Raw genomic sequence first — 13,803 nt, 5'->3', positions numbered from 1 at the left:
AGAGATTATATTGGTGATTTTATAATAATGTTTGTAGTTGCACTGTGTGAGTGTTCATGCATCCTGTGTGTGCATAGAAGGGAAAAGAAGTCACAAGGTGTGCATCTGACACTGCTGGTAGTTGGAAAACTGTTGCAAGTCTTTCCTGCTGTCATCAGATGAGACAACGTGGGGGGCAGCGGCTGCAGACAGCAAGACGTCCTGTGTATAGATTTATAAATGGGTTGTAGGAAAGGTGGAATGCTTTTATGTGCTGCCTGTGTTAATCCTTAAATGTATGATGATCAGATGTCAGCGTACATTTTGTTAAGACTAAGAACATTTTAGAGAAAAAAATAAAGAAGAAAATATATCAAATGTGCACACACTATATAAATATATATATTTAGAGCGCAGGCAGGTATGCTAAAGCTGCTTCTGCTGTACGTGAAATGCCCTTAGTTGCGTGGAACCTGGCAGCCTTGCATATTATGTCGGTGATCCAATACAATTCTAACAGTAATCTAGCACCATTGCTTCATTTAGCATACAATTACACTTACTTGGGGTGGGGTTTTTTGATGCCAAACATTCAAAGCAGAAATTGCAGGCTTTGTCAAGGCTCACTTCAACAAAAAGCCCTGTAAATTAAAACTTTTATTAATAAAGCAACATAGATTGTATATAAATATATATATGTACATAAATATATCTAGTTTCTTATATAAAGAGAGAAAAGGCTACCTCTGTGTCTACATACATAGTATTTAGGAGCAGTGGGATTAGTGGGTATTCCAGTATTCACCGCAATACAATACCATATCTAGCATGAAGAGATTGATAATGCAGCATTCTTAGTTTTTATCACTTTTGCTTCCCAGCATTGGTGCTTAGAGCTGGTAGACTGCGGGTTGTTTCTGCTATTGACGGTGATGTCCTCGTGCTATTATGTGTATATATCCATTGTTTTGGTGGATGGAAAGAACCTAACCTGTGGATACAGTGCTATCTTTAGTTTCCTTAATGTTGCTGAAATATAAAATAATTTTTAAAGGCATGCTGTTGAATGAAAATAGTTATCAGAATAATAATGCTATCAAGTAACCTGTCTTGTATGTAGACAGTTTGCCCTCTCCTTGGTATGTCTTATAGTCCATATGCATGTTAATATGTAGTGGTATACAATGGGAGGTTTATTTTCTTGCAGACTTAAATAATACAGAGATTGTGCATTCTCTGTGCACATGAAATACTGAAAACCTTTTCATCCGTCTACTGGCTCCGAATTTTAAAGTTCTTTCAGCTGGAAATGCAAGATCTAGTCAGGCTACAGAAGCATATATAAACAATGTTCACAAATTTCAGCAAAGTTAAAGTGAATCTCAGCATCATTTGGACTGATCTTTTGGCTTATTTGGAAGATTACAATAAAACCCATGATTGAATTCTCTACCTGATTCAGTTTCTTATTGATTGAATCCTTTTAGACTCCTCTCTAATTTAACAGTGTATTTTTATTAAAGCCAAGCATACAAACATCAATTATCCAAGCTGCATCTAATTTCCTTCAACTTTTTTTTCCCCTTTTGCTGCCAATGGATTAGAAGTCCTGATTAGAATTCAGCTTGAAAGCTGAAAAGCAGATCCTTAAATGAGAATGTCTGCATTAGGAATTAAAATATCTGTACTGGGCATAAAATCCTCCTCCTTATCTCTAATAATGTAAACACACTTGGTTAAGTTGATCTGTCACATGCCTGGTGCAATGTCCCTGAATTAGGAGCACGCATTAGCGAGGATGGGATGCTGACTGTGGTTTGTCCTGCTGCTAGAATCCATCACTAGTGTATTTTAACATCAAAGTGCTTTGCATAGATATCTCTCTACCATAAGGGTTAACGTGGCAAGAGTTTTGAAGGGCTCAGTTTTTTCTTTACATGTTTTTACCTCCTAACACAAAGAGTGTTTGCATGTGCACGAGCAGAAGGAGCGAGGCAGTGAAGGGGCTCTCTAAGGTTTCACTGCTGGTAGCTTCTACAGAGTTAAGGATTTTGTTAAAATGCAAAGGTGAAATGAAGAACTGCAATGGCATGAATTCTGTTTATAGTATCAGGATGCCCAGAAGAGTGAGCAAATCTTAACTGGATTACTGCACCGCAAATAGTAAGAGAAGACAAGTAGCAGGGGCAGGCAGCATCCTAGCACATCAGCACTGGAAAACTAATGACAGTTGGTGTCTAATAAGCTTGAGAGGAGAAAATCGGGCCGTGTCCCGCATGGTCAGATGGGAACTGTTCTAACCACTTTTTGAGTGGCATCATGGAAAGTCTTGGAGCTGGAAGGATCAGCAGGTGATACAAGAGACGTCAATGAGATGGCCCCGCTGCCATCTTCCTTTTACAACTGTTGTACTAGCATTGGAGTTTGCTAGCGCAATGCAAACACTGCATGTGCTCCTAGTAAGTGATGTTTTTGCAGTCTAGGGTACTGCTCAGGAGTGAGATGATTTCTTGTAGGAAGTAAAGTATGTGTTGAGATTTTTTTTTTTCCTTTTCCATTGCTGCATTGTGGATGGCAGTATTGCCAACAGTGGTGAGCTTTCAATTTGTGTGTGTGACAGCACATCACAGGAGTTAATTGTCATGGTTTGTCTGCAGAGAAATATTAAACCTGATTGCACAGAGCTATAAACATGTGTGACTGCAGGGAATTTTCTTGGTGCTGGTATGAGTCTGGCTACCTGGAGGTGGGCAAAGTGAATCTGTTCAACTTGTGCAATGAGTTAAGCATAATTGCAGTTGACATCATGCACAAGTGAAATCCAGTGATATTTCATTCCTTCAAACCTAATCCCTTCTTTATCTTGTCGTCTTTTGAGTCAACATGAGTCTTGCAAATCTTGTTTGTGACACCCCGTGAAGCGTACTTTAAGAGTACCCCGAACACTGTGGATTAGCCCCAGTGTGGAAGAAGAAACAGCATAGCTGCATCTGTATGGTGCCCCCCTCGATTTACAAGCCATGGTGGGAAGCCTTGTGTATGAACTTGGGTTCAATATTATACTACGTTGCTAAATGGAAAGAAACCATTTTAATATCTTGTGTGTATTAATGTCTTGTATGTTGTGAAGGGTAGTGCAGGAACCTCCGTTTCCAGAATCTGATGAATAGTAGGTTTTTTTGAGGTTATCAGTTAATCTGTTGTAATGAATGCTCTTCATTATGTGCCTCTCCTCGTTAATCAGAAGGGATTTTTACTCCTCTTTATCAAGTCAGGGCAAGTGTATATTACCTTTTCCTCTGTACCGCTTATGATAAAATGCGTATCCAGATTGGTTTGTGAAATATCTGCATAAATATTTCATTGCATGTGCAACCACGCATTCATATGCTGTGCTTTCTGAGCTCCAACATCTGATGATTATTCAATACATGAAAAAAATCTAAAATATAGTTTAATCTCTTTTTATTTATACTTCTCAGTAGAAATTCCCCTTTTCAATGTAATAATGTGTTTATGACATTAATGACCATGACAGTTTAGACCAAGGCAATTAATCACTGCTACATGCTACAGAAACAGTAGACTCAGGATCAAGTTCTCTGAGTAGAGATGTGAAACTTGCACCTTCCGTAAATGAGAACCCACGTGACAGAGGGGAATTTGTACCCTGGTTTGGATCTTTTACCTGTGCTTCTGTAAGAAACAGAGCCCAAACAAAACACAAACCCCCCACCAATTTCCTACTCTGTTTCTTTCCTACAGGTTGAAGCAATACTTGTGAACATATTTGGTGGGATCGTGAACTGTGCCATTATAGCCAATGGTATTACCAAAGCCTGCCGAGAGCTTGAGCTGAAAGTACCTCTGGTGGTCAGGCTGGAAGGTGAGTGCTAATGGTTTCAGACAAAAGTCATTCCTCAGGTGCACAGTAATCCACTTTGGCTTTCTTCAGTCTCTAAACTCTAAACAGATTAGTCCCACACAATAAGAATGTGTCCAATTTTTCATCCATAGCATGACCTGAAGTCAGTAAACTCTTTCCTTACATATTTCTGTATTTCTGGTCCCTGGTGGTACTTGAAGCAATGAAATTTTGCAGTGAAAGCTTTATGATTTTGCTTGTAAGACTTGCAATTCAAATAGAAATTATTTTGATGCAAGTTTCTGTTTACTGGAAGTTATTTCTTTTTCAAATGATTGTTTTATTGAATGCAATTCCATTACTGCTAAACCTGCAGCAACACAGAGTTTTCTTAAATTTACTCCAATACCATAATTAAAAGAAAGATCTTAGAAATAGTATTTGTGAGAGAGAGATTCCCGTGACATGTTCTTCTGCCGAAATACCCAATCTAGTTAAAATCCATTAAAAAACAGATTTGGTAATTGTAAGGAATACTTTGGGGTTTTAGTACATCCAGCATTGTTAAATTGGAAACAAAAAAGTAATAGAGAGGTAAGGAACAGTGCTTTTGGGCATTTACTGGGTTTGATGTAATGGCAGTGGATATGGAGTTCTGTCTAATTTCTTAAAAGTGCCCTGAAGGGGGAAAGGAGATTCTTCTTCTGCCATTGAACAAAAAAGTGCTTTGATTGAAATCAGCACACAACCCTGGTAAGCTTTAAACGTTTATTTTTTTTGCTAAGTAGGTTTGGAAAAAAGAGGTTTTTCTGGGTTGTTTTGATTTTGGTTGTTTGGTTTTTTTAAGGCCTATTTTTGATTTATTATCAAATTATAATTAAATCAATTATTGATTTAATTTAAATCAATATTCGTGTTTGTGTGTGTGCAAATAACATGAAATGTCCCATCACTTAGCAATGGTGATGAAAGGAGGAAATGCATCCCTTTATGTGCCTGAGACACAGAACAAAGGTGAATTTTAACACTAGGATGGAGGCGGGAGGGAAAAATAATCTGAGTACATCAGACTTTTTCCTGTTCAAAAAATAAAGTCACCAGTAGTCATGAAGATACCGATTGCCCATGAAGCCTGTTGGTTAGGGGGCTGCTTGTTTCACCTTCCATGAGAAAGCAGGGTTTTCCCATTCCTCCTTACACGATCCATAGTTCGCATCAGTGGAGACCACAGCCTGTGACATGCAATTTTGTCCTGTAGAAGTTCTGTGCGCATTTCACTGCAGGGTTTGAATGCTTTCCAGAGTGTGTTCTTGGTTTGACATGGGTAAACTTTTGCTGTGGTAAGTGCAGGAAAATTTAAATACTCTAAAATGGATTTTAGAAACAAATTGTGAGGATTATCTTTGGGTGATGCAGCACCACTAAACACCTTAAGAGAGTAGGTAGATAGTTTAATATGGATGAAGGAGAGACTGATGGATGTGGGGTAGAAGCAGTAAAGTTTCATAATATAAAATCTCATTGTTTATCAGCTCTAGGCAATGTTGTGAAGCTTTTCCTGTCTGTCATAGCTGGGAAGAAGTTTATCTGTCAGATCTGCAAGACTTCTCATCTATTGTTAGCTGTTATTTTTTTAAGTGAAGATATTGGAAAAGCCGTTAGATTTCCTCATGAACAAGATAGTTGCAAATTGTTTCTATTGCAGTATTTGAAAATGGTATAAGAGAAACAAGAAGATCAACTTGCTCATTTTAAACTGGAGTCTGCTAGGTCTGCCACTGGGTTTTCTTGACCTTTCTTCAGTACTTTTGATACTTCCACGATTTTACACAGTAAGGGTGATTTTTTTTTTTTTTTTTTTTTTAATGTGACTTCTGGGAGATTGCAAGAGGCAAAGCAGTCCCTGGGCTGAATGAGGAGAGTCCCAGTGCTACTGCACTGGGGGGTTTGTCTGGAAGAGTAGCTGTGGAGCAGGAGTGCTGCTGCCTGGGGCTGCAGAAAGCCCTGCAGAGGTATCTGCATGGTGCCTGTTCCTCTTGTGCCTGTGACCTTTGAGTCGTGTGCTGCTTCATCCACTGAGACTGAAGCTGAATCTTCAGTGTCAAACATAGATTTTAATGCAAACATCTTTTGTGACCATCTTCCCGTGATTGCTCTACTCTTTACTAAGTTTGCAATAATAGAATCATAGAATCATTTAGGGTGGAAAAGACCTTTAAGATCAAGTCCAACCATTAACCCAGGACTGCCAAGCCCACTGCTAAACCATGTCCCTAAGCACCACATCTACACATTTTTTAAACACCCCCAGGGATGGTGATTCCACCACCTCCCTGGGCAGCCTGTTCCAGTGCTTCAGCACCCTTTCAGTGAAGAAATTTTTCCTAATCCCCAATCTAAACCTCCGCTGGCACAACTGCTTCTCCTAGTTGCTGACTCCAGAGACAGCAATACTACATTTTGTTTAGGAAACTCTGTCCCAGAATAATACAGCAAGCTCCCACTTTTCAATAATATTTATCTCAGAAGTTTTTTTCATTCCTTTTCTCATTCCTAGTGTTACCCATCGGTTCATCCTAAACAAAGAGTCATGATGTTTACAGCCTTCAGATGTTGTACTTAAAAACTGTTAGCTCGTAACTTCTGCTTTCTCTGCCTCCTTAATCACCCAACTATAGCAAAATACATGTATATATACACATATTTGGTTCTTTTAATCTTTCCTCAGAAATCAATCCCTCTGGATCCTTCAATCATCTTTTTTGTTCTTCTTTGGACTCACACCGGGTTATCTAAACATATGAGGATTTTAAATTAATAATGAGTAGTGTGGAAGTAATAAGGCTACACAAGACTCTTTAAAACATCACTGATAACATTTTACACTTCAGAAGGAGCAAAAGGGACAAGCACTTTTTTGGATTTCCATTTTGAACGTTTTTCCAACAGAAGGTTCATGATTATTCCCATAAATCTAACAGATTTGTGACCTGCACTTTAAAGACTCTTTGCCTGCACGTACTGTATCACAAATGTCTTGATGACTAGAGTTTTAATCAGTCAAATCTGTCTTGATTTAGCAGGATTCTGTGGACAAATCTTTGTTCTCAGTTGTATAATAATTACAAGCTGTTTTACCAGTGGATAAAGAAAGGATTACTACCCTCTTTGAAAATAGTAACTTTATAATTACATGTATTTCCTTGCCTTATTGGTGAAAAAAAATCACCAGCTGAGATGCAGGATTATTGTTTAAAAGGCTCGTGAACAAATGGAGAAACTACATATTCCAGATTTTGTCTTTTGTAGATGTAGAAAACTAACTTCGGCTAGTTCTAAGCAGGATTTTTTTCCCCTTTAAAATGTAAGGTACATCGGTTAAGTTTTGTGAAAACTAACTATGAGTTCTGAATGGAAGTCAAACCTCGTTTCTAATTTATGTAACTCTGTTAGATGAAAAGAGGAAAAAATAAAAAATAATTGTGAATTGGATATCCTCTTCCTATGCTGGAAACTTTACATTGTCTCTCAACAAATGAATTCTGTGCTTCTCTGTTCATAGGACAAGAAGAATTGGGAGGAATTAGAACTACTTAATATGTTGAAACACAGCTAGAAGCAAATTGGCTTTTATTCAAATGCCTGAATCCAGAATTTCCTATTATATTTTTCAGCCATGTGATTTGTGACCTTCTGTGTTCTTCAAAATCAATTTTTTTTAATATATTCAGCAATCTTTTACACACAAGTGAAGTTTTTCTCCAGCCTGTGTGTTTTGCTCACAAATATGGTTTATTACGTACATCTATGATTTTTAGTAAACCAAATTGCCTGTCAAGAGAGAAGACTGGGGTATTGCAAAGTCACACTTAAAACTCCATTCATATCAACCTCTTCAGACATCCTGTGTTTAAACATTCAGTACAAATTTAAATGCGTCTTTCCAGTTAGGATGTAAACATGAGGCAGAGGAAAAGATTAGAATATTCTTTGGGAAAAGTTTAAGACAGAAAAGGGTAAATGAGGTGGACAGAATAGAAAGTGTTTGTCTCTTAGAACTAGGCAGTGAAAGAAATTTAATTTATTCTTGACTGCAGAGCCAACAGCTACGAGATGTGTAAGCCACCAAAACTTCATAGGTTCCCTAGCTAAAGATGATTAAGTTAGTCTTACCACTAGCCAAACCTTAAATGAAATGTTGTTGACTGAAGGTTAGCTAGTGATGAGCTTCAAACCTTGTCCCGTACTCTCCAGTACCTCTGTCTTTGAGAACTGGAGAGGCTATGAGTTTCCAGCTTGTGGGCTAGCAATGACATAACCTGGATCCATGCTGGGGGGGGTGGGGGTGCGGAATTTGGCACTTAACGTGCTCATCAGTGTAGCATATCAAACCTGAAGCAGCGCTATTGATAATGTAATGTGGTCACATCAATAATAATTTTCAGACATCATATTGTGAAATATTTTGTTAGAGCAGAATGTTTGAGGTAGATCAGATTATTTTTTTATGTTAGTGTTCTGTTTGTGAGGATATACTTAATGTGTCTTCTCCCCTTATGTCTTATTTATCTGAAAAGGTAGACATGGCGTTGCAGAATGTTACATACTCTCCAGCCATGAGCACTGGACAGTGGCAACAGGGCAAGTGACTAATTGAACATTATCAAAATCCTTTTGGAGTATGATTGAGGTGTTTTATTTGTTTGTTTTCATTCAACCTATGCAGTCCTCTTGACTAATTTGTAACGATGCATGCTAATATAATCTCACAGTTTATAGAAATGTGCTTAGATAGAATATTTATCACTAGGATTTTTAGGTAATGAGTTGAATAGATTCACTTTGCTAGTGGTAGCAGAGATTTCAAGGCAACAGAAGTGTAAATGTGAGAGATTGCATGTACACAGACAGAGGTGGTTTCAGAACCCAGGTTTCAGAAGGTGGATATTTATATTAAAAAGTCTGAAGGTATATGCTGATAAAATTACATCTTTTCTGTTTTTCCATGAAGTGTCATTGACAGTAATATGCATCAAAAGGAAAAAAACTTCTTTTTGTCATTAGAAAGCCATTCCCTTAATAGAGTTCAGTTTAAAAATACCCAAACAAACAAACAAAGAAAACCCCAGCGACAATGACAGCCCCGTGTCCTTCAGTCCTGTGTATTTTCACCGTGTCTCAGCTGGCTCTAGGTGAAGGGCAGGTTATTGTGATAGCCTGTGTATGGGATTCTGTTTACAGTTCTCTGACACCATCCAGTGGCAGGAGGTTAATGTTAGAATAGTGGAATTATTTATTTGTTTATTTTAATATCTACTGCAATAAGATGATACCTGTTGTAGATTCTTAAATATTTCCAGTGTTTTCGGAGCATTTAATTTTAAAACTCTTACCCCTGCTTTCATCAGGATCTCACTGTAATTTCTGTATTTTCCACAATAGGATAAAAATCTATAATTTAAAAAAAAAAAAAAAAAAAATAAAATTATAACAAAGGAAATGCTTGCTGAAAAATATGTTTAGTTGTATGGGCTGCCTATAAAACAATATTTTATTTAAAAAAGTGTAACCTTATTCTTTTGACTGCAGTGAGATATTTTTCATGTTTCATATTTTTATTTGCCTGCATAATCTTATCCCTCCCTTCTTAGTGAACTGTGTTTTCTATTGATTTTGTAATGCATGTTAGACAAGTGGTGTGTAGAGCAATCAATGCAGCGCAGAACAGATCCAATGTATTGTTCCCACTCTGACCTGTTAGTAAATTAATAATGGCCACTTAGTGAAGAGCAAAAGTTAGTTTTAAATATGTGGTTATCACAAACAGCACAATATTTTTCCGTGTGGGAAAACTTCCAGGGAAATTTTTCTCTTTCCATTTTTTTCTTTTCACCACATTTTGTCTTGTAGAATCCTGTTTGAGAGATCAGTACAATCTTGACTGTTTTAAATGTTTATCACACTTGTATCTAAATAATAGATAAAACCTTCGAGACTTATGGGAATCGCTATAGAAATGTGAGGAACTTAACAGAGACGAGTACCTTTGTAATGCCTTCTGACTTCCCTGCACAGTTCTGTACAGGCAATTAGCAGCTTCCACATTACGTTATATGGGATGGTTTAAAACAAACAAAGAAAATTGTGCTCTTTTCTGCCCATAATATTCTTTTTTTCTGTAGGAAGAGTCCTGTACAGTTTTAGATGTTACTATGCAACCAAATCACCCTTCTGTCAGAGATTTCAAATGTCTTTGACCTTCCTACACGAGTCCCACAGTGTGTCCTCTGCATATTGATGGGAAGCATGACCTCTTCTTCCAGTGCTTTTAAACAGCTAGCAGATGGGGTCCCACATTCCTCTTCCAGACACCTGCCTCTCCTATCACAGAGTGCTGGGGCCTGCTGCGACAGCGATGTCTTTGGTCTTTTTTCAGTGCCAGGAGTGGGATTCCCAACTTGAGTGCACTGATGAAACAGACTTTTGAATTTCTCTACTTCTGCTGTACAGTTTCAGACATTTTATATAAAGTCAGCCAAAAACCCCAAATCACCCGTTTAAATGAGCATTCTGGAAGTGTCACAGTAAAGAGTGTGCTCCTTGCTTGGTTAATAATTAAGGGTATAATTAGTGTATAGCTCCAAATATAATTAAAATTCATTTTGCTGAGTCTACGAATTACAAAGTAATTAAGCATTTTGGCATAGCAAATGAACAAGGAACTCGATCTGGAGGAGAGGGGGTAGAGTTGATCCCAAAAAAGATCAGCTCAGGATCTTGTGCTTGTGACTAGTGCATGGTCCCGAAGTGTGGAGTCCACTTCCTCGGTAGGATACCTGTCCCCAGGCTCTTCTCTGCTACAAAGCATATCAGCGATCAAAACTGTCACTTGGCTTTGGTGGAGAAAGCTCTGGAGAATTCACATTTTCTGTTTGTCTTTGTTTTCTGAAAAGAATGAGCTGGAGTAAATGGGAAGGCGATTCACTTGTCTTCTATATGAGTGTGAACAGCAGGGAAAATGTACTTTCCTGAAATATCTTCTTTAATTTTGGATTTTTTTTCTTTTACTGTGCATGTAGTCTATTGACTGAATTTGAGCTTTTTACATACAAAGTGGAGCACTTGTACTGTATAGCTGTAGAGCCTCCTTTGGTGTGGGAGAATTTAGTGCAGCAGCAGAGGAGGGAACGGTGCTGTGCTGAATGCTTCACAGATCACTGTGCTCCCCCTTTTTAGCAGAAATGCAAAATAAGCATGTTCAAGAGCAGCTCAAAACCAGAAGGATTTTCAGGATTACCCAAATCTTTGTCTTTCATAGCCCGTTTTGCAGCTTTCAGTTAACATGGGCAAATTGCAGTTATTGTTGATTCACTGACTGCTGATCAGCTGCAGCTGATTGTTGCTAATAAATGAGTTAAAGCTTCTGAGTGTCTTGAAGGCCTGATACATGATCCGCTATCCACTGCTCTTGTTGGATGTCCCCGCGGACTCTGGTGGATGTTGAATTAACCCTCTAATCTTCACAAAGCCCCTGTTGTGGATGCAGGTGCTATTATCAGATTGCATTGTCAGTCAAAGTTGTTGTTGAAATTGAGTTCCTTCTTCTCAGCTGTCTAAACTACTCATTGAATCTGTGTTAAACTGAAATGATGTGTAGTTTGAAGCATAACTACTTTTATAGGGATTTAATAGGAGATGCTCATTTATTCATTAATATTAATTACTAATTATAGTCAGTGGTTTTTTTTAGGAACAAATGTTCATGAAGCCCAGCGTATTCTGAATGAAAGTGGACTCCCCATCACGTCTGCAAATAACCTTGAGGATGCAGCAAAGAAGGCAGTGGCTAGTGTGGCAAAAAAATAATGTGAACATTATTCTCATGGAAAGCACGTGTGTTTCACAAGATGTTGTTCCTTTTTTTATTTCAGAGAGGATTAGTAGAGTTTTTCTCAGCAATCATCAGTGTTGGTCGACTTAATTTGCCATACGTGACAAACTCAGGCCACAGGCTTGCAAATTAGGCTTCAGAAATTTTGCAGCTACGTTCTTGAAAAGTTTGTATGTTTTCATCTAATTTTGGTAATTTTGTTACTCAGAATTGTAATAAGTAATATTTCTCTTCATAAAGCTCTTTTTCTGCTTTTCTTCTAGAATTGTAACTGATAAGCTCATGATAAGATACAACAATTAATAATTGAGTTATTTCAGCAGGACTGTTCATTAATCAAACACACGTAGTTCACCTATTTCACAGTAGTTTGGTTCTTTTTTTATATATCGTAAAGACTCAGCAAACTAATAATGAGTTTATATTTTTTATGGACTTCTACACAAATGTAAAAAATTGTGCTTACAATATCTATTTTTATTCAAATGAATAATGTTTATTTTCTTTTTTAGAAATCACACATTTTGCCTTAAGATGATTTTTTTTTAGATGCCAAAGTATACCTCACAATAGGAAAGGGATTGAATAGTTGGTAGTGAAAGGACCTTCCATTCTTACACTGTGCCTGTAAGCTGGTGAAATGTGATTCTTTTTATTTTCTGGGTTTGGAAATGAGGTGCAGTATTTCTAGGTGTAACAGTGCCGTAGAGAGAGCTTGAGGAGGATGTGTCTGCCAGTAAGAAAATGGCTGCTAACTTTTTAAAATAACCTCTTTCATAAGTATGTCACTGCTGTGAGGTTTAAAAATAAAATGTGAACCTGAAGCAGTTTTCTGTAAGGAGCATGGAGTATTCTTCAATTGATTTAACTTTCAAAAAACATTTCTGATTTATTGGGAATAGAACACAAATGAACTTTTCCATTTTTAAAGTATTTGATTTCTCAGGCATCAGTAAAAACATGTACAAGAAAGAAAAAGTAAGTTTCAGTACTCAAATATTGAACAAGATTTATTTTGATTATATATTCTTTTGTAACAGTCAAAATTCAAGCTGTTATTTACACAGATCATTCGTTCCGGGAACAGAAGACAATACCAAATGGCTTGTGTAACTAAAGAACTCGGTACAAATCTCGCTCAGCCCAGGAATTGCATGCTGAAAATCATCAATAAATTTGAACAGTGAACAAATGAGTGGATATTATGACCTGATCTTGTAAATGGGCAGAGAGGTAAAAATTTGTCTAATAAATTCTTAATTGTGATTTTTTTGAGCGGCTCTAATCAATACCGTGTTCTACTTAGAAAAATGTAAATAAATTTTTCTTGACATTTCCATTAAAACTGTTACATTCGAAATAAATTATCTGCACTAATCTCTGCCTCTTGACACAAATAGTATAGATAGGTTGCTATCATCAGTTACTGTAGGTTTTTTCTTCTCCATTCCTTTCTCTGCATATTGCTCAAGGAAAAAATGTATGACCATTAGAACAGCAATAAATATGCCGCTAGGTATGTACTTATTGACTGAATGAAGGAGAAGGGTGCCGTTAGCAGTTCCTGTGAAGGTGCATAGAAGCACGCTGCTTTGGAGGAAGAAGTGTTTACCTCACCACAATAAATAAAGAAGTCACACTCTATATACTTTAATACTGGAAATAGAAGAATTCTGTGGAAGAACTGTTTATGCAATGTTGTCGCACACTGTGTATCTAACTTCTGGTCTCAAAATCATTCGTTGTGTGTGTACATGATTATTCTGCAAAGATTAATGCTCTGTACACAGTTTCATCAAATAAACGTAAAAATAAACCCATTTAATGACTGTCCTTTCTGTAAAACAGAAGATTGTTTAATTTGTCTATTGTATTCTGTGTTCTTCCGTTCAGCATTTTGTTACAGGTGGGTGAAATCGAATGCATAGAAATTTAGTTTCAATTGGGAAATGTTGGTATACTCTTAGATATATGCTTTTTATCTGAAAAAGTAGATCTTTTTATCTTTATATATATCTTTTCTTTTATGTAGACTAATGACAGTACATACAGGTTTTATTCCTCTTAA

The 13,803-nt window shown here is 37.1% G+C and overlaps 1 protein-coding gene across 1 annotated transcript in view; it reads left to right on the top strand.

Annotated features, from left to right (window-relative positions):
- Positions 1-13,565, top strand: part of SUCLG2 (succinate-CoA ligase GDP-forming subunit beta) — a 131,674-nt gene extending 118,109 nt beyond the window's left edge. The window contains exons 10-11 of the mRNA XM_037383339.1: positions 3,745-3,865; positions 11,595-13,565. Coding sequence (XP_037239236.1) covers positions 3,745-3,865; positions 11,595-11,710 — 237 coding nt within the window. The 3' untranslated portion in view covers positions 11,711-13,565. The remainder of the gene's footprint in view (positions 1-3,744; positions 3,866-11,594) is intronic.
- The last annotated feature ends 238 nt before the right edge of the window (positions 13,566-13,803 follow it).

The sequence above is a fragment of the Falco rusticolus genome, chromosome 4, assembly GCF_015220075.1.
Source record: "Falco rusticolus isolate bFalRus1 chromosome 4, bFalRus1.pri, whole genome shotgun sequence".
In the NCBI taxonomy this organism is placed as follows: Eukaryota; Metazoa; Chordata; class Aves; order Falconiformes; family Falconidae; genus Falco; species Falco rusticolus.
The sequence above is the reverse complement of the archived record's forward strand: the minus strand, read 5'-3'. Positions and strand labels throughout refer to the sequence as shown.